Raw genomic sequence first — 26,772 nt, 5'->3', positions numbered from 1 at the left:
TACGGATATAATTAGGGGGCAGAAGGAAGCAACAGCAGGAGAGGCAGGCAGAAAGAGAACTAGCAGAGTACAACAACTCTGTGGCCAAGGGAGGGAAGTTTCAAAAAGGAACTGAACTGTCAACAGAACCAAAAAGGGAAAGGGGGAGAAAAATAAGATGGCAGAACAGAATTTAGATCTGAAAGAGGCTTCTTAAAAATCATAACCTTCTCCCTATATTTTGCCTCTCAATCTTTGAGAAAATTGAGGCCCAGAAAGGTTAGGCTGCTTGCTAGATAGGTATTAGTAGCTAGAGGGCACAGCAAAGGGAGACCACAACATGTTTATGGATAGTCTAGCGAATGGGTCCAGTGGAAAGAAAGAAAAGATACCAGAAGAAAACGGGGGATAATTGGATACGTGCTACCTGGAATAGACAGGAAGAGATGGGACTGAAGACAGAAGCAAACAAAACTAATACAACTTTTCCTCTGAAGCGGGATAACTTGTTTCCTTTTTCATTTGGGTTGTTAGATTGGAAGGTCAGGGGACTCACTCAAAGTACTTGGGTTTCCCCAGAACTTCACCCTTGGCACCTTTCCCCTCTCAAACTATACACACACCCTAGACTCCATTTACCATCTTTACATGAAAGACTCCCAAATCTCTATTACACAGCCCAAACCCTCTCGTAAGCCCCAGACCTGGGGGAGATGAATCTCTACTTGGATATCTATAGGCATCCAAACTGAAATCTCCGTCTCCACAAGTCTACTCCTGCTCCGGTGCTCTTTGTCTCAGTGGAAGACCCCACATGATGAATGATATTAGGCAAATTACTGAACATCACCTCTCATTATATCTTTGTAAGCAGGATGAAAAAAAAAAATTCACTGGATGACAATAAAGTTAGAGTCACAGCTGTTAGAGCAGCCTTACTCAGTAAGTGTCCCTTAATGTCTTAATGGTAAGTTGTACGTCTTCAATTAGCCTCGTTCAGCTCTATGCCAAGTGTAGCAGTCACTTGTAGACCACCTCCAATCATTCCTACCTCCTGGTGTTCATGCCCTTGCCTTGAGTGTGGGTGGACCTGTGAGTAGCTTCTAGCCAACAGAACACAGCAAGGATGATGGATGTCACTCCCATGACTATTGTAATTCCTTCTTGCTGTGGTGACATAGAGACTTTATGGTTTGCTGGCCTTGAAGAAGTAAGCTGCTATGTTGTAAAGTGCCTTTGGAGACGGCCATGTGGCAGGGAACTACAGGTGGCCCCTAGGATCTGAGGGCCTCAATCCTACAACCAACTAAAGAACTAAATTCTGCCAACAGCCATGTAGGCTTGGAAGAAAACCTCAAGGCCTCGGATGAGACTTGTGGTCCCAACCAACACATTGATTGCAGCCTGAGAGACTGAGTAAAGGACCCAGCCAAGCCATGACAGACTTGACCCACAGAAACTGTGAGATAATAAATGGGTATTGTTTTGAGCCACGAAGTTTGTGGTAATTTATTATGCAGCAATAGAAAACTAATACACCAAGCAATATTTTATTAATTACTTGGATAAAGATATTCATAAAATATGTATAATAATAATGCAAAAACAAGACGAACAAGAAATAAAAATTTAACTACATTAATGGTTTAAGTAAAAGCCTAGATAGAAAGGTTTTTGTAAATAAAAATAATTAAAAAGGGAGAGAGAAAGAGACAGACAGAGACATACTTGGAGTAAGAAGTAGGCCTTGGGCTCATTACAAGCTCATAGTAAGATGTAGCTGCCAAAAACTCAATACTATTTGAGGCCATATTAATAAGTATAATGGACAAAACAAAAGGAGAGCAGTCATATTGTACCATATGAACTGGTCAAATCAAATCAATAACTATTTCCTGGGTGCTTCTATTTAAGGCATTAGGAAGATGTATGTTCCTCTCCCTCAAGTATTTTCCACTCTATCTGGGGAGCTAAACATTTCAATAAGTTAAACCATAATAAAGATTTTAAGAAGCAGCTTAAGACAATGATAGAAAAGATATTATAAGGCGGGCATTAGAATTCATCTGGCAGTTAGTTAAAGGCAGTAACAGAAGCAGAAGTTCAGAAGAGGGAGACAACACGTCATTATCAATATTATGATTATTGTTTTGCTGATATAATATAAAAGTGTATTCAACACTGGGATTCAATTTCACATTACTGAGCACAAGCTCTCAAATTTTGAAAAGATGGAGGTAAAAAAAAACCATTCAGACAAGCTGTGCTATTTCAGGGGCTTTTTAGTGACAGGTAACACTACATTTTACAGATGAGTAAATATTGGCAAAGGAGGGTTAAATAATTTGTTGATTATAACCCAGTAAGTCAACTGTACTGAGAAGCAGATTTTCTCTTAGTCTAGAATGCTAATGAAAACTCACATTACCTTTCTACATTACAATGGCTACTTTTGGTTAACAATGTTTTCACTAAATAATTTGAAATCCTGAGTTGCCCTTTACTCTTCTTCTCCCTCCAAAGTTGACCAGTAATCAAGCTTTGTCATGTCTTCCTTTGTGATGGCTCTCACATTTATCCCTTCCTTTAATTCCCCCAAATTAACATCTTATATCCAGGCCCTCACACTGTTCTACCTGAATCTCTTTCAGCCATCTCCTAACTAATCTCTGCAATTCCAGTATCTCCTTCCCATCTGCCTTACATAGTTCTAACCATGACATTCTCTGCAAAAAGCCCTTCAATTGCCCCCCCCACGCCCCCATTGCTTGCAGAATGAAGTATGGATCTCTTAGTTTGTGAGCCAGAGTTGGATTCAAGTCCTGGCTCTACCACTTCCTGCTATGTGACTTAGAGCCTCGTTTTTCTCGTTTGTTAAACGAGGATAATACCAACTGCCTCATATGCCTTGGTTTTCCTGGATCAGTCTCTGTCTAGACCAATGCCATTTGATTAAAAGTGTCCTGGTTTTGACATTAAATAATTTGGTCAATAAAGGGTTGTTAAGAGGATTTAATGAGACAATGCATATAACAGGCCTGGCACCACACTTTCTTTTCTCATTCTCTCAAATGTACCTTGTACTATGCTGCCTGAAATCATCTCTCTAACATCAACAACTATAGAAGAACCTACCCCATACTACCCGGTCTACCTCAGGTGCCACCTCCTCACCTTTGCCTAACTCCTATGGTATTCTAAACCTCTCTTATCATGTGTATCTAACACTAGCTTGGGTCATGGTTATTTCTACACGTTTTAACTTACTCAGAGATGAGCTGTGGGGAGGACGGTGTTTACTTCTGATTCCTCTTAGTCCCACTTGTGACACCTAGCAGTGTCTTTCACACAAAAGATACTCACTAAATTACTTAAATTTAGGAAGAATCCAGAATTTTGGCCACAAAATTCCATTTCACTTATCCATCAACTGTTTATTAAAGCCTTCTGCTTTCTTACTGCCTTGAGATCGTTTCACTTCCTCATTAGTACCACAGCAAGGTCACTAGAGCCAGACTGCCTTGGATCTAGGCTCTATCAGTTACCAGTTAAAAATGCATGTAACAGGACTTCCCTGGTGGCACAGTGGTTAAGAATCCGCCTGCTGAGGCAGGGGACACGGGTTCGAGCCCTGGTCCAGGAAGATCCCACATGCCGCAGAGCAACTAAGCCCATGCGCCACAACTACTGAGCCTGCGTTCTAGAGCCCATGAGCACAACTACTGAGCCCGCGTGACACAACTACTGAAGCCCGCGCGCCTAGAGCCCATGCTCTGCAACGAGAAGCCACCGCAATGAGAAGCCCGCGCACCGCAACGAAGAGTAGCCCCCACTCGCCACAACTATAGGAAGCCCATATGCAGCAACGAAGACCCAGTGCAGCCAAAAATAAATAAATAAAATAAATTTATTTTTAAAAATGCATGTAAGGCACTTGGAAGAAGCACACAGCAAGTACTGGATAAATGATAGCCGTTATTATTTGACCTCAGTCGAATCAGAACACTTTACTATGGAGTGAGGCCTCTCAGCAACATTTTCTACACAGGGCAGTCAACTTCTGGCTCTCAGCAGATACAAAGTCCAGCCCATTTGTCGCTCAGGACCTTCTCTGTCTTTCTAGGATTTCTGTTTCTTGTCCCAGTTTCCCCCTCCTTTATGCCTAGTCCAAGCTGGGGCTGTTTCTTACAGCTTCTCTGATCACCAGCAAAGACAAGAATCTTCCTGTCTGGTTCTCTAAGCATAACTTCCAGGTCCAGGTTCAGGTTCAGTCTAAAGCCACACTCCAGGCAACTCCTCATGCTCTATGGCTTCACCAACCAGAAACATCTCTCAAAAGTTGCACTCTTTATGATTCCAGTCTTTCTACACCAATCTACAGCCTGAAATTGCTTAGCCTTTCTCACTCCAGCCTCTGCCACCTGCCCAATTACACATACAATTATACATCCTAGAGTAAAACATGTCTTGCTTCTTAACCCATTTTTAAGTCTTCTACCATCCATCACCTGGCTAAAATTCCAAATATTAGAGAACCAGGGTCAGTTAACACTGGCTAGTGACTCGTCTCTACGTGCACACAATTGAGTGAAGGAAATATTCATTACACCAAATCAAGAGGACATTCAGCTAGAAATTCCGTTTACCTCTTATAGCTCAGGCAAAAGCCTTCTTTTGGTGGGGGGAGAGTGGGCTAAAATGAGCCTGAAGCGTTTGAGGTTTAATTTAATCAAAACTTTATTACGTAAATATAGTCAACTTAAATCTTCTCTGCTTCAAACTTAAGACTATACCTGCATTCCTCCTGGGGTCCTTAAGCAAAAAGCTCGAGAAATTGTAGCCTAGCATTCACTTACAATATTTAAACAAGTTGAACAAGAACAACAACTATTTATCCAGACACTGAGACACTTAATTGTTTAATTGTGGCCTAAAATACAATTACTACGCAACTTAGGTATTAAAATACCCACAGATCAAAACTAATGACATAATTAAAATTGCTTCATCAAAAAAAAAAAAACCTAACAAAACCCTGATTTTTACCTAATTTTATCTCACTTTCTTAGCATTAAGCTTTAAACAGAGCCACACCCACCCCACACCACCCCCCAAGCCTCCTGGTCATGATGATTCCCTGGTAGCTTTCCGAGGCCTTAGATTTGCCCAAACTCTGCCTCTGGTGCTTCAGACCTGACCTCTCACCTCAACCACTATTACACCTTTTATTTCTTAGTATAATAGTGTCAAGAAAAGAACTGTGTGGAATACAGGTTTTATTTAAAGTTTATTATTTAAAGGCATTATAGCTTGTTGTAAGCAAGTCAAGCAGTATAGAAAAGTGTCAAGTGAACATGAAAAAACCCTAGCCATCCCTAATCCACAAGTAACAACTGATAATTGTTTCGTGTGCATCATTCCAGAAAATGTCTATGCATATGTAAGTATACATATTTACAAAGTTAGATCTATCCTATAACTCTCCCCTTCTTTTTGCTGTACAGATGGGATCATACAATACCATTCTGCACCTTTCTTTTCCCACTTAAAATGTATCTTGGACATCAATCTCTGTCATTATATAGAGAGCTACCTCACTCTTTTTAATGAAATACATTCCATAGTGCGTATACACCGTTATTAATATAACCAGTCTCTCATGATGGACATCATGATTATCGACAGTGAAAAACTGGCAACAACGAGGCAACTAACATCCTTGTAACATATACTTTTGTGCAGTTCCTTTTTAGACTAGATTCACCGGGGCAAAAGGTGAATTTTACATTTTGATAAGGACTTCCAAGCTGCCCTCCAAATGGGCTCTAACAATTTATACTCCCACCAACACTGCACAGAGGGTGGGCTTTTTAAAATCAATCACCTGGTCTGAAGTTCCTGCAGCTCAAATAGGGAACTAAATATTTAACACAAAAATAGCAGCACACTGATGATTTTGTTACATCTTTTACTTTATTTAACACAGTCTAGAAAACCAGGTGCCACGGCTGGTGGCAGCCACACCTTGCTGTGATTAGCCTGATTAGCCTTGCCCCATCCAAATGCAAATTCAGAGGGTACAATTCCTCACAATTCATCCAGCTCTTCGATAACGAATTCTTCAGGCTCTTTAGGCTCGGAGATTTTATTGAGTGAATTCAGCATAGAAGAGAAACCTATACTGCTCCTGGCAACACAATTATCTCTAACACCAGAAGTACTACATAATGGTGTGATATAAGGTGGTTTCCACTCACCCATAATTAGTTAAAGGCATTGGCAATGGAGGCACACTTTGAATATGTAAGAAATAAGTACATTAGCGTATTCATGGCATGGGATGATCTGGTTGGGAGATTTTGCTAGTTTAACAATTTGGGTTTTTTTCCCCCAGTGGTAGTGAACATCTGTAAGCATCACTGCACAGAATCTAGTGAATCGCATCTAGAATAACACTTGTTTAACATTTTACATTTTGCAAAGCACTTTAGCATATCTTACCTTCTTTAATCTTCATGGCAATCATGGCAGGAAGGCCAGGCAAGTATTACTCATTAAACAAAGACTCAATGAACCCATAGTATGTAGCAGGCACTCTCTGCTAGACAGCTGGTATGCAAAGGTGAACGAGACACTACCCTCTCCTTCACTGATACCCTGCCCTGTCCAATCTATCTGCAAAGCCTCCACACTGCACTTAGGATACTTTGTTACATGGCCTACAAAACCCTGTGTACCAGCCCCTGCCCACCCTTCCAATTTCTTTCTTTCTTTCTTTCTTTTTTTTCCTTTGGCTGTGCCACACGGCTTGCAAGATCTTAGTTCCCTGACCAGGGATCAAACCTGTGCTCCCTGCAGTGGAATTGTGGAGTCTTAACCACTGGACCACCAAGGAAGTCCCCACTCTTCCAATTTCATCCCATGCCCCTTTATACCTCCTTCACTATGGTACAGCCCCACTGGGCTATGCTAGGGAAGAATTCAGGTTCTTTCCACCTCAGGGATTTCCACTTTGTTTCCTCTGCCTGGGATGCTCTTCCCCCAACTCTTCACCTGGATAACTCCTGCTTATCTTTCAGTCTCAGCCAAACTTGTCACTTCTTCCCAGACCCTCCCTCCCAATAAATTATGTCTCATTTATTATTCTTTTTCAGAGGACATTATAGCACTCATGACACTTCACAATGAAATATTTGTGTATTTATTTGTTTGCATTCCAACTCCCCCATATGACTGTAAGACTTAGGAGGACAAGAATCATGACTTTTGTGGCCACTACTATACCCCCAGCACCCACCTAACGCAGTGCCTGGCACATGGCAGACACAAAAACAAAAGTACTAAACAAAAATAGTCAATGCCTTCAAGGGATATACAGTATAGTGGGGAAACACACAAAGAGAGGAAAGGCGGATTTTACCAGAGGATGGGCAAGGTTTCAGGAAAGGCTATAGAGAAGAGATGACCTCTGAGCTGATGGCTGAAAGATAAGTAGACATTTGCCAGGAATGTGACCTACTGAAATGCTCTAGGCCACCAAAGGTGGACTGCACGTGGGGAAGAGCAAGGACCATGTGATGCCACACAGAATTTTGGCTTTGATGTCTGGGTAGATGGTAGTTCAATTAATACAGCGAATGTAAGAAGAAGAGGTTCTACTATTATTATTTATTACCAGGGTCCAGAACCCAAGGAAAACAAGCCCTTGGCAGAGTTGGGCATTTGGATGGTGGCCATTCCCCTGCCAACCTGCTTCTCATCACTCTCAAGTTAAACAGGAAAGATCATGATTTCAACCTGGGAATATTCAGTGCTTAGTCATAGGTGGCCACACGGCAGACCAGGCCAAGGAAGGGCAGTGGAAGGACCATAAGACTTAGTACAGACAGGGCCGGGGGGTTCCTCTACATCTGAACACTTTTTATGGCCAGGAGATGTCAATGATGTAATTTAGTGTGCTTATCTTTTTGTGTGGGGGCCAGAAGAACAAAAGAAGAGGTGGGGAAAAAAGGAAAAAAAAAATTTTCAGGGCCCAGAATATCTCACACGCCTGATAACATCTATTTCATTGCCACTAGATCATCCCTGTCCCGGATTTATTTCTATGTTGCAATTTCTGTGATGCTCTTCATGGAAGTAGTCAGGGCAGAAATCCTAAATAAATATAATAAAATGCTACCTCACCCCTGAATGGTATTGGGTTGAAAAGCATGAAAATATGTCATTACTAAGGGGGTTACCTCATCCTATTAACTCCTCAACAGCTTCTCTGGTCTGACCACAGGGCTATAAACACCTGCGTGTTAACAGAAGGTAGGAAGAAGAAGAATCTGGCATTTGTTGCCACCCGTAGTGAAACTTTCTAGACCCCCCTCCCCCTGCCCTGCCACACACAGAACAGCGTTACATGAAACAGGAAGCTTTGAATCATAATTCTGGTTAAAACCTAAGGAACCTATAGTTTATTTCAAAAATGCTAACAGAGGCACAGGAAAAAGAAAAGCACATCCTGGAAACCTCAATGACAAAACAATGCTTTGGGGGGAAAAACCCTAAACTTTCCAAAGCAGCAATAAAGTAGGAAAAGCAATAGTAGGGAAAGACTAACACTTAGCAGAAAATTATAAAATAGCCAAGCCTGGGGGAATGGGGGCAGTGTAATGCAGTAGCGCTAACAGACTGGCATTCCCATGTGACAGCTGTATGACCCAGAATGAGTCTCCCTGGGCCTCAGTTTCTTCCTTTGCAAGATGAAACACTGGAAACAGATCACCTCAAAAGATCCTTTCCAGTTGAAAGATGAAAACTCTAATTCAAAAAGATACATGCACCTAACGTTCACAGCAGCACTATTTACAATAGCCAAGACATGCAAGTAACCTAAGTGTGCATCAACAGATGCATGGATAAAGAAATACACACACACACACACACACACACGAATATTACTCAGCCATAAAAAAGAATGAAATAAAGCCATTTGCAGCAACATGGATGGACCTAGAGATTATCATACTAAGTGAAGTAAGACAAAGACAAATATTATATGATATCACTTATTTGTGGAATCTAAAAAATAATACAAATCAACTTATTTACAAAACAGACTCACAGACACAGAAAACGAACTTATGGTTACCAAAGGTGGGGGGGGATAAATTAGGAGTATGGGATTAATAGATATATGCTACTATATATAAAATAGATAAACAATAAGGATTTACCGTATGGTGCAGGGAACTATATTCAATATCTTATAATAACCTATAATGGAAAAGAATCTGAAGCTGTATACCTGAAACTAACACAATACTGTAAATCCACTATAGTTAAATAAAAAATAAAATAAAATGGGGGGGGGCTTCCCTGGTTGCGCAGTGGTTAAGAATCCGCCTGCCAATGCAGGGGACACAGGTTCGAGCCCTGGCCCGGAAAGATCCCACATGCCGCGGAGCAACTAAGCCCGTGCGCCACAACAACTGAGCCTGTGCTCTAGAGCCCGCATGCCACAGCTACTGAGCCCATGTGCCACAACTACTGAAGCCTGTGCACCTAGAGCCCATGCTCGGCAATAAGAGAAGCCACTGCAATGGAAGCCCGTGCACTGCAACGAAGCGTAGCCCCCGGCTCGCCGCAACCAGAGAAAGCCAGCGTGCAGCAACGAAGACCCAACACAGCCAAAAATAAAAATTAATTAATTAATTTTAAAAAATAAAATAAAATAAAATGTGGGGGAACTCTTCATTATAAATGAATTCTAGCTTAAAAAAACAGAGGGATGATAAAATTAGAAAAATTATCATTTTTCAACAATTCAGGTAAAGATCGCCAATTAATGCTAAAACTACTGGATGAATGATTTGGGAAACAGGATATTCACAAGGTCTTAAAGTACCATACCATAGATTTTTTTATTAATTATCTATGAAAAACAGAACCTCAGCAATGAAGAGATATGGCAGACACCTCCTTAATAAATGATTACCTTAGCATCACCAATAATGGGATAAACTGACATTACATGTCTTCAACCAAAATGTAATGCAGTGGGACATACACAACATCATCTATGTAATTTTCTTGCCAAAAGCACAGAACTGGAATCTAATCTCAAGAAAACAATCACACAAAGCCAGACTGAGGAATGTTTTACATGACAACTGTCCTGGACTCTTCAAAACTGTCAATGTATTGAAACAAACAAAGGAAAAGGAACAGGGGATTAAAGGGACAGATAATCAAATACTTCCTCCTTGATTGGATACTAAATGCCCCCTCAAGAAATGCTATAAAAGATATTTTAGGATAATTGAGAAAAATGTAATTATAGGCTATAAACTAGATAAAATTATTGTATAGATGATAATTCCCTGAGTGTGAACACTATTATTGTTATGTAGGAGAAAGTCCTTGTTCCCCTGTTCTTTTTTTAATTAAAATTTTATATTGAGGTAAAAACTTTATTTGTAGATTCACATGCAATTGTAAATAGCACAGAGTAAGGCCATATACCCCTTGAAGTATGATTATTATTAACCCCATTCTACAGATGAAGAGGGTGAGGCCCAGAGATGAAATAACTTGCCCATAGCTATCAGTGACACAGCCAGGACACAAACCCAGGGAGTCTGTCTCCAGAGACTACACTTGACCCCAGAGGAGACAATTGAGGCTTTTGGAGCTTAGGGAACTCTGGCTACCAACTGGCAGAGCTGGGTTCAGATCCAAGTGTATCGGATTCCAAGGCCCATGTTCCTTCCACACTGTACGCTTGGGAAGGAACGACTGGCTCTTACAGAAAAAATTTCTGAAAGACTGGTTTTAGTTACCCCCTATTCAATGTTTTTCATCATAATCCTTCTCCCCCGCCCCCATTCTGCCCCGCTGAGGAGTTGTGGAAGGGCAATAATGCAGAGAGACAAAGAAGTCATTTCTTGTACCTGCCGGAGATGAGACACACAGATACTAACGTTTTGATCAACAGAGCAGAACCAGATGGCTTTTCCTAGGTGATGGTGGTCCAACTATCAAGCCACACAGCCATCTAGATTTCACACTGAAGTTCTGTTATCAACTCACTGACTGCTTTGTGATGCTCCCCTTGGCCCCCAAGCGTTAGCTAAATCACCAGAGTGTTTACAAATACACTGTGATGTGCTTCAAAAAAAAAAACTGCAAAGTTGAAACTTACCTCCTTTGGATCTGAAGCCAACAGAACAGTTTCTCATTGCAACTGTTTTATTTTCACCCTTACCCTGACATATTTTGCCACTTCACCTTATTATGTAACTCCCACACTAAATTAAGTGTAATTTCTCCATTTTTGTACACTTTCCCTGTCCCCAATCTCACTCTCAAAAGAGTTTTTGGAGTCAATAGGAGAGACAGCCAAAAATTACAAGAGTACTTGAGGAAGTATTAGTAGCAAAAAACTGCTCTAACCAAACCCTCAGGAGTTTGGTTGTTTTTTTTTTTCTTTAATTTGGAGGCAGAGGGGGCACAGAGAGGCTGAAACAGTTGTCCAGAAGCCCACACAATTCACTCCTTGTTGGAGGCACTGCTATTTTATACCTCATTTCCAAATTATTAAAAGTAATACATATTTATTACATAAAATTTGGAAAGTAAAAATAAAAGGGAAAAAATATAAATGCATCCTACTACCTGGGGACAGCCATGTCAACAACTTTGGATAATTCCCATCTATTCTGTATTTATTGTCACATTCATAGGTATTTTTTTTTAAATATATTAGATTTGGTTTTTACTGCAGAGCACACATATCAGGGCAAAGTGCTACACACACAACTACAAATCATTTTTGGGAAAAAAAGCTGTAAAAAAAATAAAACTGCAACTGCTTTAGTTATGCAGTCCCAACTTGAGGAATCCACGCTGGCAAAGGTGGATATACACATTCATAGGTATATACGTAACATGTAAAGACAGAGATATACACAAACCCCCACTTAAATTGAAGACAGAAAAGGAATAATCCCATACTCTTCCATTATGTCATGAAGATTTTCCTCAGCATTGGTCTTGGTTTTTAATCTGTGGACCTGCCATAATTTACTAACATTCCCCTACTATGGAAATTGTCTTCAGTTTTTCACCATTTATAAATACCTTAGTATATAAAGCTGTGTACATATATCTGATATTTCCTTCAGAAATTATACCTTTAAAAATTAACAAGGAACCCATGTTATGTACAGAAAAAATGGAAGATACAAATAAGTAAAAATAAAGTCAACCATAATTTCTTTTTAAAATACTTGTGTGTCTATCCTCTTAGACTTTTCTTCGTACGAAACATACATGGACACAACACATATATTAATATGGGACCATACTATTAATAAGAAAAAGTAACAGTTACTAATAATAGTTATCATGTATTAAGTACTTACCACATGCCAGGTACCTTGATTTTCTGATTTAATCCTTTCAACCGCCCTATATATTAGCTCAGCAGTTCCCTAACTTGTCTGCACACTGGAGTCACCAGGGGCTTCAAAATTCCCCGAGTGCTGCATCTCATTCCCAGAGATTCAGATTTAATTGGCCTGTGTGAGGCCTGGGCTTGGGTGGGCTTAAAAGATCCCCAGGTGATCCTAATGGACGTACAAGTTGAGAACTGTTAGGTTCGCTGCTATTTTATCCCTCTTTCAACAGATGTGGAAGTTTGAGGAACACTAAGGTAAGTAACTTCCCAAAACCACGAAGCTCATAAAGCTGGGATTTCCATCCAGCTCTTAAGCCCAGAGGCCACACTGTTAACTACTGATAATTTGGGATGTGCTTCCCAACCCCACCATTTAACACCATATCATGAACCTATTTCTATGTTAATAAGTATAACTCCACAGTATCATTTTTAGTAACTATAGTATTGCATTGTATCAATGCATCAGAATGCAAGTGTTATCAATTTTCCCTAGTATAGAAAATGCTGCAATCGATATCCTTATTGATACATCTTTGTGCACATCCTTCATTATTTCCTTAGGATGAGTTCCAAGAAAAGGAATTGCAGGGTGAAAAGGTAAACACAGTTTTTAAAGCTTTTGATGAATATTGCCAAATTGACATTCCCACCAGAAGTGTATGCAAATGCCTGCTCCCTCGCGTCCTTGCCAAAGCTGCGTTTTGTCATTCCTTTTTAATCACTGCAAATTATACTGGAGAAAATAGTATGCCATTTCAATTCCCCCTTTCTTTGACTACTACTGAGATAGAACATTTTTTCATGTTTATTGGCCATTTGGATTTCTGCGTATGTATTTTCCTACTCCCATGCTTTGCACATTTTTTCTAGTAAAATACTTGTATTTTTCTCATTGAGCTGTTAAGTCTTTATATATTAAGGATAATGAGTCTTTTTGCAACTGTTTCCAGTTTTCTCATTAACTTTATGGTTTTGCACAGAAATTTTAAATTTTCACACAGTTAAAACTTTATTATTCTACCTTTCATATTACGCATACAAAGATCTTCCCTATCCCAAGATTATATGAGTATTCTGTATTTTTTCAGTTTCTTTATAATTTCTTTTTTTAACTTTTAATTCTTTAATGCAGCAGTTCCCAAACAGGATTACACATCAGAATTGCTTACAGCACTTCTTTAAATGCTCAGGTCTTAAGACTGAATCACAATTGGGGGGGATGAGAATTGAGCAGGAATTTTTTTTTTAAACATCTTTATTGGAGTATAATTGCTTTACAATGGTCTGTTAGTTTCTGCTTTATAACAAAGTGAATCAGCTATACCTATACATATATCCCCATATCTCCTCCCTCTTGCGTCTCCCTCCCACCCTCCCTATCCCACCCCTCTAGGTGGTCACAAAGCACCTAGCTGATCTCCCTGTGCTATGCGGCTGCTTCCCACTAGCTATCTATTTGACATTTGGTAGTATTTATAAGTCCATGCCACTCTCTCACTTCGTCTCAGCTTACCCTTCCCCCTCCCCGTGTCCTCAAGTCCATTCTCTATGTCTGTGTATTTATTCCTGTTCTGCCCCTAGGTTCTTCAGAACCATATATATATATATATATATATATATATATATATATATATATATTTAGATTCCATATATATGTGTTAGCATACGGTATTTGTTTTTCTCTTTCTGACTTACTTCACTGTATGACAGACTCTAGGTCCATCCCCCTCGCTACAAATAACTCAATTTCGTTTCTTTTTATGGCTGAGTAATATTCCATTGTATATATGTGCCACATCTTCTTTATCCATTCATCTGTTGATGGACACTTAGGTTGCTTCCATGTCCTGGCTATTGTAAATAGAGCTGAGCAGGAGTATTTTTAAAAGGCATTTCTGATGCACCAGCCTCCTTTATTAAGAAACCCTATTTTAATCCTTCAAAATTTACGTTGGTGTCATTTTTCGAAGTTACTTCAGCACATTTGTTAAATAAAGCATTTCATAAGCTTGAAATGCTACTTTTATCCTCGTTGGTAAGTTCCGTGAGAGCAGAGCCCATACCTGTTTTTACTGACCATTGCATCTCTAGAGCTCAGCATAGTGCCTGGTGCACAACTGGTGCTTGATGTTAATTGAATAAATAAATGACACCTGACAACACAAGTCTCCACTCTCATCCCGCCCTAAACTGGCTAGTATTCTCTTCAATATTTCCTTGACCATTAGACCAATGAAACTGATGTTATTAATGATGACCCTGAGTTATCAAAGATATTAAATTATGCTCAGTACACTCTGTTTAAAATGGCCAGGAAATGTCTTAGAGGACTCCATCAAACGAAGTCAAAAATAATAATGTTGGCCATGTTTAAGAGGCATGGGAATTCGGATCCAATTCTCCATGAAGGAACTAGACAGGACTGACCCAAGAGACTAACGACACTTGGCTTCCTCTAGCTTTTAGAGTTCCTCTACTAGATCCAGAGATTGACTCAGAGCTCCCTTGAGCTGGGGACAGACCCACACATTCTCTCTTCCACGAGTCCATGGAAAGAAAATTGGAATAGGGCATCAGGAGACCTGGGTTTTAGTCCTATCACTACTATTAACCTGTTTGACCATGGGTATGTCACTTAACCTCTAGGAGTTGGGCTAGATGTTTTCTAAGGATCTCTTCATATCTAAACCTCTACATAAAGACCCAAACAGACTACTACAGGGCAGGCCTTCCAAGGACAACCTGAAATTCCCTCCACAGAACAGGGTGCCAGGCCCACTCCAGGCTATAGCAAGTAATAATGATAGCAGTAGAAGTAGTAGTAGTAGTAATAGTAATGGGAGTAGTAGTAACAATAACAGCTATTGCTAAATTTTACTAAGCACTTATATGATAGACAATATTCTAAATGTCTTACTCCTAATAATAATGGCACACATTTATATGACAGTTACTATGTTCCAAGTGTTTTGTTTAATATTAACTATTCATCACAACAGCCTTATAAGGTGAGTTCTATTGTTATCCCCATTTTACAAAAGAGAAAACTGAGACACAGAGAGATTAAGGGACTTGCCCAAGGTCTCACAGCTACCAAGTGACAGAACCAACGGAGCTGAACCTAGACCCATACTTTTAACTACTCTACCATACCGCCACCCAAACTATCATTGTACTATGCTTGTCACTTCAGAGGTTGCAGAAAACAAGGAATGATTGCAGTTACTTCTGTGGAATACTCCCCTCTTCACTAATGCTAGAAAAATTGTTTTCCTCCAATGTAATCTTAAGCAGATCGGATTTCAGGGCCTGAGATAGCAAAATATATTACTTATTAAGAAATTATGACATTTTTATTAAGAATTGTTATCCATTAAAATGTTTTTATTATAAATCATTAACTACTGATGACATTTCCATTAAACAGAGAGAAAACACACAAGCTCTTTATGCATCATTAGGAACAAAACTTTAGCTCCCCACCTACACAAACTGATTCTATACTTTCAGGACTGTCTTTTAAACATTGACCTGACAGCTCACAGGTATCTCAAACAAAACAGGCCAAACCAAACGCGGCACACTAACTTCCCACAGTCCCCATGCCCCTCTCACTACCTCCCATGTTCCCCATCTCAGTGAATGGCACCACCGGCCCCAGGCACCCAAACTGGCTGTCAACCCAGGCTCGGTTCCTCCCCGCATCTAGTCACAGGACGTTTCTAGAATTCATCCCATTCTCTCTATCCTTGCTGCCCCTGCTTCTGCTCAGACCCTCACCATCTCTTCCCTAAACCACTATACCAGAAACCTCCCAACTGCCTCTTGGCTTTCATTCTCTCCGGCTCCAACCCCACCTCAACATTGCTGCCAAAGGTAATCTTTCTAAAACAAAATCTGATTATGTTACTTCCCTGTTCAGAATCTTTGTCTTCGGGATAAAGTGTAAAATCCTTCCTAGGACATACAAGGTTCTTTGTTATCCAGCCTCCGACTACCTTCCCTGCTTCATCTGAGGTCGTGGCCCACACATCTCACACGAGGCCAACAGAGCAACTTGGAAGTTCCCAAACAGTGCTTCTCTGTCTGCCCAGAATGCAATTCTCTCAGTTGCCCATCTGGCAAACTCCCACTCATTTTTTTTTAGCCCAGCTCAAAACTCACAGCTCATCATGCTTTTCTCTGGACGTCCATTACATTTTGCATCTCTCCCTATTATAACACTTATTCAACCTGACACAATTATTTGTTTGTATGTTTGTCTCCCCCATAAGACAAGGAACCCTCTAGGGTTCTGCATCTTACTCGTCTCTGTACTCTACTTGTTGAATGAAAGAATGTCTCAGGATTTAAGCAAGAATATTCAAACTCCTCCTGATAAATGCCCATTGTGTGAGTCAAAGCAGGGATACAGGCCGAATCTCACGTCAAAAAGTATCTTTAAATTGACAACCCTCACACATCAAAAATTCTTGTTACGGCTGTAACCAACAGGAGACAGTTTTAAAAGATACATTAGAGGACTTCCCTGGTGGCACAGTGGTTGGGAGTCTGCCTGCCAGTGCGGGGGACGCGGGTTCGAGCCCTGGTCCGGGGGGATCCCACATGCCGAGGAGCAACTAGGCCCGTGAGCCACAACTACTGAGCCTGCGCTCTAGAGCCCACGAGCCACAACTACTGAGCCCGCGTGCCACAACTACTGAAGCCTGTGCGCCTGGAGCCCGTGGTCCGCAGCAAGAGAAGCCACCGCAATGAGAAGACCACGCACCGCAACGAAGGGTAACCCCGCTCGCTGCAACTGGAGAGGGTCCGTGTGCAGCGGCGAAGACCCAACGCAGCCAAAAATAAATAATAAATAAATTTATTTAAAAAAAAAAAGATACATTAGACCACCAACAAACCTACCTATTGAATATTTATGGACATTCAAGCTCCTTTCATTCTACTGCATATAAGTGGCCCTTAACCTTTTGTGGGTCACAGACCAATTTGGGTAGTGTTTGTCTACCATTTCTTAAACCCATATTCCCTTTTGATAAACATAAAAATCCCACACACCCCTGGAGATTCTGATACTCTCCCAAAGGGCACCATCCCCAACCCCACCAAAAAAAAAAAAAAAAAAAAGGAACTTTATATGTGGTAAGAATTCACAGGTTCACAAGAGATATAGTCTATCAGGCAAGACATCACTGAGCTTTGCTCTCAAGTCATTCCATAATATTAAAACAGGCATTTCCCTTCTATCACCAAATATAATCATTATAATGCTAAATATGCTTTAAAGTCTTTACTGGGAAGAGGAAGTCAAGGAGGTGCTGACATCTGTCTCCCCCACCTTTGAAAACCTTATGATAGAAATTTGCCAGAAACAAATAAAAAACAGAAATATGAAAAAATATCCTCCATCTCCTCACCTATAACCCCCACGAGCACATATTCAAATGAAGGGAGTTCTTTGAAAATGCTCCTGGCACTACATTTTCCCGCTACTCCTACCCCCCCCCACACACACCCCTCCACCCCTACTTTAAAATAATCTGAACTTCCAGCTAGCAGCAACTCCTTTTAAACCAATATGCTTTGTCCTGGCGAAGACAAAGGGTTAAATTAAAGAAACAGCTGCCTGGCTGCCTGCCACTGGCTTGGAGGGTTGGGTTGGGATAGAGAATGAAGGAGGAAAAACCAGTTGGAGGCATAAGTGCTAACTTCTTACCCTGCCACATGGCCATCTTGATCCTATTCTCTCCCACGCTGGGGTCACAGGCTCAGAGTTTCCCGGACCCCCCAGTTTTGTAGGGAGACTCCACTGGGATGTAGATGGAACAGCAGCTGTGTCGTCTTGTTTTCTGCAAGATGCTCAAGCCCAGAACCTGAAAATGTCAACAGGAAAACAAATACCTAAATGAAAAACATTCAAATCCTTGAAAATCATCTCCTGTCCCTCTCTGGACCTCTCTTTCAAAGATAAGCAAACATGGACCGTGTTAAGATTCCACCTAAGCAACAAGGTATCACTGAAAAAAAAATGCGGAGATCTAGAGTCAGTTAATATTGCCCTTGAGTGCTGTCCAATTCTGCATGAATCACTGGATCTTCAGTAAGTGGGTTTCAGAATCTCAAAGGATGGGTGGTTGGATGAGATAACCATTAAGTGTCTCTCCTATCTCAAAGTTCCACACTTTGGGGAATGAAGAACAGCATAATATCCGATGCCCTCCCCAACACCCCCAAAACACCCAACTCTACAACAAAAAATTTGTAGAAAGGAGAGGAAATTTTGTGACTAAAAGTTTTAAAACAAATCTCGTATAGGAAAAGAAAAGAAGGCATAATAAAAACTGAAGAGCGATGCCCTCGAGGTCGTGGTGCTTCCTCCTCTCTGCTTCATTATATTTTCCCACATTTTGCCAGTGTCCCGTAGAGAGCATAGACTGCTTTTAAAATCAGGAAAGAAAAGAACCAAAGGAAAAGAAAAATGTAAAAAAAGAATGCTAATTTAAGTAAAACCAAATTAATTCAGATAATTCCTATTTTTAAAATGTCAAATTCAGTCTTAGGACAGTACTACTTGGAAGGATATGAAAGGTGCTAGGAATGGGAGAAAAAAATGAAAGGTCTGACTACTTCGTTTGATTCAGAAGGTGAATATATTAAACGCTTTGCTTGTCCATTTAAACAAGTTCTTCATTAAGTCTCCCTTATGTAGCATACAAGCCAATCTGCTTTTTCTAAGAAAAAGTCCTCACCTTTTTGACTTGGGGAACTTCAAAGCAGATTGCTATTTCCATAGCTTTCATACAAGCAACACCTCCACCCCTTAAGTGAAAACGCTAATGTATACATACTGAAGACTAATATGAACTTGAGAGCCATCATTTTGGCCTTTTTTAAATACCTTTTTTTAAAGGACTAAAGTGTGAATGTGTACACTAATCCCAAAAACCCGACAGAGAAAAGACAACGCTTTGGATAAGGAAAGGCTTGCGAAGTCCAAGAAAACTAGGAACTCACAAAGTCCCAGGATGAATTCACCAGGAAAAAGCGCTCCAATGACTTATCTGGAACCTAGGACAGTTTGTTTTGGTTTGCCTTTTATTTCCCTCTTATTTAGCGCGCAGTTAAATGGTACTGATCCGCGCCTCGTGGGACCAGGAGAATTTAACATCTCCTTAGTCAAACCCGGGTAGCTGCCAATAAATGTATGAAGCGTTCGTAAAGCAGATTCTTACTGGCTTTTTGTACTCCACACTTCTGGATTTCCCTCACTTATTCGGGGTAGCTTACACTGACGTTATCACACGGGCACACGTACAACTTCACTCGGCACTCCTGGAAACTGATTTGCTCTGAAATATTAATAAAGTACACGCGCATCAATGTGAAGGTAAAGTTTTCCCCTTGGGGTGGGTGAAGGCGCTCAAGCGCAAGCCTGTAAAGTCTAGAGAGAACCAGCTCCCCGCGTTAAGTGGGAAAAGGAAAACGCAGCAACTACTTTTCCGAGAGTCTGGACTCGGCTTCGCTACGACCCACACAAACCTGCCAGTCCAGAGCAGGATGGATAAGAACGGGGCCTCGACAGGGCTTTACCAGCCAAAGCCACCCTGCCCCAGTCCTGGAAAGGGGACGCCTGCAGCTAACCTCCCCCATTCAAAAGCGGGGCGGGCTTGGCGCGGCTCCGCGAGGAAACTTCGCTGGGACAGCGCAGGGACCCTGGCTCGGAGAATAGGGCTGGGCTCCCTGGAAGATGCCGCCCTGCACTGGCTAGAACTGGCCGGTCTAACTCCTCCGAGTGCCAAGCGGCAGCGGCCAAGCACGGGAAACCCCCATCTCCTGGGGACGGAGCCAGCGGGGGAGCGCTTCCCCTGTGTCGCTGAGCCCAAGGGGGTGCTCGGGGGTGGGCCGGGGGCCAGCGGCCCGCCAAGGACCTGCTGGGGTAGGGACAGCCCATTTGTCTTTACCTGTCGCCGAGGTCCGGAGCGGCAGAGCCCGTGCCCGCCGCCAGCGGGCCGAGCGCTCAGTCGGCTCTGGCGTCCGGGACACTAAGTTGAGCTAGCGCCCCACGTAGCCTGCAGCGCTTCATTCACAGCCCAGCCGGGAGGAGGGGGGAGCGGAGCGGGCGCGCGGCTCATGTGACAGACGCCTCGCAAGGATCGGCCAAGCACGGCCGCCGCCTGCGCGTGCGCGCCCCGTCCAGCCCTCTCCCCACACCTCTGCCGAGGCGCGGAGGAGGTGATGCCCGCCCAGGAGGCAGCAGGGCGGGGAGAGCCGCGGAGAAGGCGGTGCTCAGAGGCGTTTCCGCGCGCGCAGCCGCAATAGGTCGGCCCTGCTCGCTGCCATATTTAATGAGGACTGGGCGGGTCCTAACCCAGTGCTGGGCGTGTCAATTGCTTTTGAAAAAAGAAATGCTCCTTTATGTTTCACTCTTTCGAGCCTAGGGTATGGTTTTTTGGTTTTGTTCTTAAAACGAAACTGTTTATCCTGAGCTTCTGGCCCACAGAATAGTTAGTGGTAGAAATCTAATACTAATTACATTAGCTCACGTATTTTGAGCCTCTAATTATATGCCGGGCACTGTTCTAAGCCCTTTACTTTTTTTCATCTCATTTAACGTGCACAATAACCCCACTGGGGTACGTACTATTATTTCTCCACTTTTTTTTTTTTTTTTGGCTGCGCTGGGTCTTCGTTGCTGCGCGCGGGCTTTCTCTAGTTGCGGCGAGCGGGGGCTACTCTTTGTTGCAGTGCGCGGGCTTCTCATTGCGGTGGCTTCTGTTGTTTCGGAGCACTGGCTCTAGGCACGCGGGCTTCAGTAGTTGTGGCTCGCGGGCTCTAGGGCGCAGGCTCAGTAGTTGTGGCGCACGGGCTTAGTTGCTCCGCGGCATATGGGATCGTCTGGACCAGGGCTCGAACCAGTGTCCCCTGCGTTGGCAGGCAGGTTCTTAACCACTGCGCCACCAGGGAAGCCCTCTCCACTTTTATTCATAAGAAAACAGAGGCACAGAAAGGTTGTCCGAGCTCACATAATAGTGGTAGTATGAATAGTGATCAAATATAGTGATGCTTGTAACAGCCAACTCGATCCTCATAGTAACACTGGAAAATCTACACTGCGGTTTTTGGTATTGTCTCCATTTTAATAATTACAAAACAGAGGCTCAGGAAAGCAAAAATTACAGGACTGGTAAGGGGTAGAATTGGGATTCCAACCTAGGTCTACCTGACTCCAAAGCCCTTTGCCCTAGGTTTGGAAGAAACAGCCCCTCATTTTACAAAAGAGAAAACAGGCCCTTGGGGTTTGTTGACCTACTTAACATGATCCAGCTAATTATTTACTGGCAGAACTGAGACTAGAATTTATATAATCAATCCAGGTAATCTAAGTAGAACCCCAGTACGCTAATTCAGAGTCCACTGTAGTGAACAATTTTGAACGCCTGCTTTGGGCAAGCTAAGTGGTGTGGGATACAAAACCTGTATCCTAGACCAGTCAGCACAAGGCCACCAAGGACAAATATATAATCAAAGAAGTCCGGCTTTTGGACCTATTGCAACAAGGGAGATGGCACACCAGAGAAACCATGGGGCGTCTTACCAAACAAAGAAAAAGTCATTATGGTGTTGGGGGGAAGGGTGGAGCTTAAGTGAATTTTAAACGAAGCATTGTTTTAGTAAGCTCAAAGCAGGGCTGTGTGAAGGGGTCAACATCAGGTCTGGACTTCGAAGTGAACCCAGAGTCCTGTTTCCTTGGGAACCACAAAGTAAAGATAGATGTGGAATGTTTTGTCCAGATACCCCTTATCTGAAGCTCTGCACCTGGATTGGAAATTGAGGCTGCTTCTCTGAATCCAAGAAACGTATGTACTCCAGACAAATGTGGGATGTTTTAGTCTCACTGATATGATTTCAAGCAGCAAAGTTCCTGATAGTCTATGATTGTAGAAAACAAAGTTTCTCAGTGAGTAAAAAACATGGTGGTCACTCAGATAAGGCGACTGTTATCCTCTTACAGCTGCAGCGTGTCTTTGGGAGAAATATTGTTCCCCATTAAATTTACAGCTGGTTTTGTCTGTGTCTGTTATTCCAGCCTGATGAAAGGCCAGGTTTTTGCTTTCTCAGTCCAAGCTAATTTTTACTTTCTCACCTGAGAACATTTAGTCTCTGCCTTCAGGCACTGGCAGTATATAGGTGGGTGGGTGCATGTGTGGGGGATAGCCACAAGCGACTAGAAAGAATCAGGGCAGGTTGTGCTGAGTCCTCTGATGATGGTAAATGCAAGTGGAGGTAACACCTTGTACAAAGGTGTGCAGGCAGGAAATCACATATGAGGACCTATGAGTAGTCCTCTATGGTTGAAGCTTAGGGTAAAGAAGTGTACGGAAGTTGTAGGCAATGTAACCAGAAGGTAAATTGAGGCCCAATTTTGGAGAATCCTGAATGTTGGACTGAGATTTGTACTTAATTCAGAAAGTGATTGAAAAAGGTTTTTGAGCAAGGTAATCCCTTTATTGGGATGCTTCTTTTTTTGTAGTTGAGGTATAATTGACAAATAACATTATATTAGTTTCAGGTGTGCTGACTCACTATGATTACCACAATAAGTCTAGTTAATATCTGTCACTCTTCTTTAAGAAGGTGAATTTGGAGTAATTGTTCAAGGAGAGGTTGGTTGGTTTCTTGGTTTTTGTCATTGCAGGATAGGAGAAACCAGAGCTTACCTGTAGGTTGAGCAGGAAGAGCCACTAGTGAAACAGAAATTGAAGAGGCAAGAAAAGGAGGGGATAAATAGTGGAGTAAAATACATGAAATAGAAATGAGATGCAAAATACAAGCTAAGCTTGGAAAAGATGCCTTTCCCTATGAGACAAGAAAAAGATGGTTGCAGGATGGCAATCTGGTTGGAAGCCACCACTGCAGAGCGAGCAAATATTGGCTTTACTTGGAATACGGGTTTATTTGGAAGAGCTTGGGCAGGAGTGATTTATGGAGAGTATGAGGGCTGCAGTACAGCCAGATGACCACGTGGTGTCGCCACTGACCGCTGACAGCTTGGAGGGCTCCTGTTTTAGGAGTACACTTCATAAAAGAACATTCTATCTTTTGCGAATTGCAAAACAAAACCAGTTACGTGAATGGACTCTGGAGCCAGACTGCCTGGGCTCAGAACCAACCAGACTCAGACACTTATTAGCTGTGTCACGTCGTTCAAGTTTCACTCTCCTTCAGGTTTCTTATCTGTAAAATGAATAATAGGATAAAATGTATTAATAGGTTTTAAATAGTTGGAAAAGGTTAAGTGCTCAATAAATGTGAGCTAGTATTACTATTAATGGTGATGATGATTAATAAGGCTCCTTTGGATCCACAAGTTTTGCAGGAGTTATTTATGTGGTGAGTAATAAATGCCTATACAACAATACCTTCCCAAGTGAAATGGTTAGAGTGTGGTGCTAATGAGGCAAAGTTAATAATTTAATCAGGGGGTATGGATTCTGTTAACTCTGTTCTCTTCCCCATGAGAACCTTAGCCAGGTGCCCCACAAGTGTGTGTACACGGTCACAAGTGGATCTGGCCAAAAGAGTGTAGATAGATCAACATAAATGAGACCCTCTGTTCTCCTCCCCCATCCTTGGAAAAACTTGAAAAAATTTTCCCACCCAACCCCCCACAGTGGTCAGCAGAGTTTTGGTCAAGAGCCATTTCAGGTCTTACAAAGTAAAGAGTAAACACAATGTGATCTTAAAAGTAAATTATAAAGATACAATAAAACAGTGGATTTCTCTGTATAATAAAAGGTAGCATTTTAGAGTTAATTTTGCAAAAGAAAAACCTTTAGAGCAATAGGTCACAGTGGCACCTAAACTGTCATATCTAAAGCAGCTTTATCTTTTTTTTAACCATTTTTTAAAATTGAGGTACAGTTAATTTACAATGTTGTGTTAGTTTCAGGTGAACAGCAAAGTGATTCAGATATATATATATATATATATATATATATATATATATATATATATTCTGTTTCAGATTCTTTTCCATTAGTGATTATTACAAGATGTTGAATATAGTTCCCTGTACTACACAGTAGGTCCTTGTTGTTTATTTTATATATAGTAGTGTGTATATGTTAATCCCAAACTCCTAATTTATCTCTCCCCCCCTTTCCCCTTTGTTAACCATAAGTTTGTTATCTATGTCTGTGAGTCTTTTTTCTGTTTTGTAAATAAGTTCATGTGTATCTTTTTTTAGATTCCACATATAAGTGGTATCATATAATATTTGTCTTTCTCTGCCTGACTTACTTCACTTAATATGATAATCTCTAGGTCCATCCATGTTGCTGCAAATGGCATTATTTTATTCTTTTTTATGGCTGAGTAATATTCCAGTGTGTGTGTGTGTGTGTGTGTGTGTGTGTGTGTATACACACATACCACATCCTCTTTATCCATTCATCTGTTGATGGACATTTAGGTTGCTTCCATGTTTTGGCTATTGTAAATAGTAAAGCAGCTTTATCTTTAATTTTGAAATTGTCATTGCAAATCCAGAGTGAAATAGTTACATGAGTACATAGCCATGTGAAGTAGTAAGTGTATGTTTCTGGTATTGTTCTTTATTTGTTCCACATTTTGTTCGAGTCTTTACTATTGTGCCAGGCACTGTGTTAGCCCCTAGGGATACTATTAAAATAAAATAAGTGGTACAGGCTACTATATATAAAATAAACAACAAGGTCCTACTGCATAGCACAGGGAACTATATTCAATATCTTGTAATAACCTATAATGGAAAAGAATATGAAATATATGTATGTATGTATAACTGAATCACTTTGCTGTACTCCAGAAACTAACACAACATTGTAAATCAACTATACTTCAATTAAAAAATAAAATAAAATACCATGCATAAATAAAATAAAATATCTGGGGTGCCCAAGGAATGCCTGGAATAGTTCTAGAGAAATGGGGCAGAATAAAAGGAAATGAACAAAGTTCTCTAGCTCAGGGGATCTATCAAGACAGTAGGTTAAGTCTGAAAATAGAGTGATCTAGGATCCTTTGCAGTCACCTTGTACTGGACTTCCCTGGTGGTGCAGTGGTTAAGAATCCATCTGCCAATGCAGGGGACACGGGTTCGAGCCCTGGTCCAGGAAGATCCCACATGCCACGGAGCAACTAAGCCCATGTGCCACAACTACTGAGCCTGCGTGCCACAACTACTGAAGCCCACGCGCCTAGAGCCCATGCTCTGCAACACGAGAAGCCACCACAATGAGAAGCCCACACACCACAACGAAGAGTAGCCCCCACTCGCTGCAACTAGAGAAAGCCTGTGTGCAGCAATGAAGACCCAACGCAGCCAACAATAAATTAATTAATTAATTAATTAATTAAAAAATAAAAAACAAAAAAACAATCACCTTGTACCTAGAGAGCTGAGTATCAAAATTAACAAATGGTTTCTAGGACATAATGGTAGCTAACCTCATGGTTGGAGAAACACTAATGAAAACCACAGTGAGTTACCCTCAGTAAAGCATAAAAATGTTGGTAATATACTGTGTGGACAAAGCTGGGGGTGGGAGGAGTCCTCTCATAAATTGCTGGTGGGAGTGCCATTAGTCAATTGAGGGCAACTTTGCAATAGCAATAAAAATTTCAAATACATGAGACTTTGATCCCAAAATTCCATTTCTAAGAATCTCTCCTTCAGTTATGTTTGCATAGGTGTAAACTATTGTGCGCAATTGTTTGTAATAATAAAAATAAGAAACGACAAGATCTCCATCAGAAGAGGATTGATCAAATAAATAACGTAATTTTTAACTTTTTTATTGAAGTATAGTTGGTTTACAATGTTGTGTTAGTTTCAGATGTATAGCTGTATAGCACAGTGATTCAGTTTATTTATATATATATATATATATATATATATATATATATTCTTTTTCAGATTCTTTTCCTTTATAGGTTATTACAAAATATTGAGTATAGTTCCTTGTGCTATACAGTAGATCCTTGTTATCTATTTTATATATGCTCTTTATGTACTTATATGTAAAATTCTATGAAAAAAAGGAAGGTGTGGAGCTGTGTACTTTCTCAATTTTGTGCCATGGAAATGTATTACCTATTCAATTATGTATCTTAAAAAGTAATATAGAAAAATTTTTGAATAGCCTGTCAAGGATGATATTTAGATTGAAGAGTGAGTTGGTCAGCTTCCTGCCTTAGTGTCAGCTAAAGAAAGATCCTGTTAGCCTGTGAGCATATACTAGAAAGTCTATGTTGTGCAAAAACTCAGTCTTTATAGTTCTCTAATTGGGCCCAGCAGAATT

General features: G+C 41.1%; 1 protein-coding gene across 4 annotated transcripts in view; it reads right to left on the bottom strand.

Annotated features, from left to right (window-relative positions):
- Positions 1-20,646, bottom strand: part of CLCN5 (chloride voltage-gated channel 5) — a 153,463-nt gene extending 132,817 nt beyond the window's left edge. For 3 of the 4 annotated variants that reach the window (XR_009698966.1, XM_061179228.1, XM_061179225.1), the window contains exons 1-2: positions 20,392-20,646; positions 18,147-18,303 (exon numbers count right to left, since the gene is read on the bottom strand). Coding sequence is in view for 3 of the 4 variants with exons in the window: in XM_061179228.1 (XP_061035211.1) it covers positions 18,147-18,162 (16 nt within the window). In the remaining variant the exon portion in view is untranslated. Of the gene's footprint in view, positions 1-18,146; positions 18,304-19,662; positions 19,780-20,391 lie in introns of all 4 variants that reach the window. The other variant, XM_061179227.1, reaches the window with a different exon arrangement.
- Positions 20,647-26,772: the final 6,126 nt, after the last annotated feature.

The sequence above is a fragment of the Eubalaena glacialis genome, chromosome X (assembly GCF_028564815.1).
Source record: "Eubalaena glacialis isolate mEubGla1 chromosome X, mEubGla1.1.hap2.+ XY, whole genome shotgun sequence".
In the NCBI taxonomy this organism is placed as follows: domain Eukaryota; kingdom Metazoa; phylum Chordata; class Mammalia; order Artiodactyla; family Balaenidae; genus Eubalaena; species Eubalaena glacialis.
This window is presented reverse-complemented; position numbering and strand designations above follow the sequence as displayed.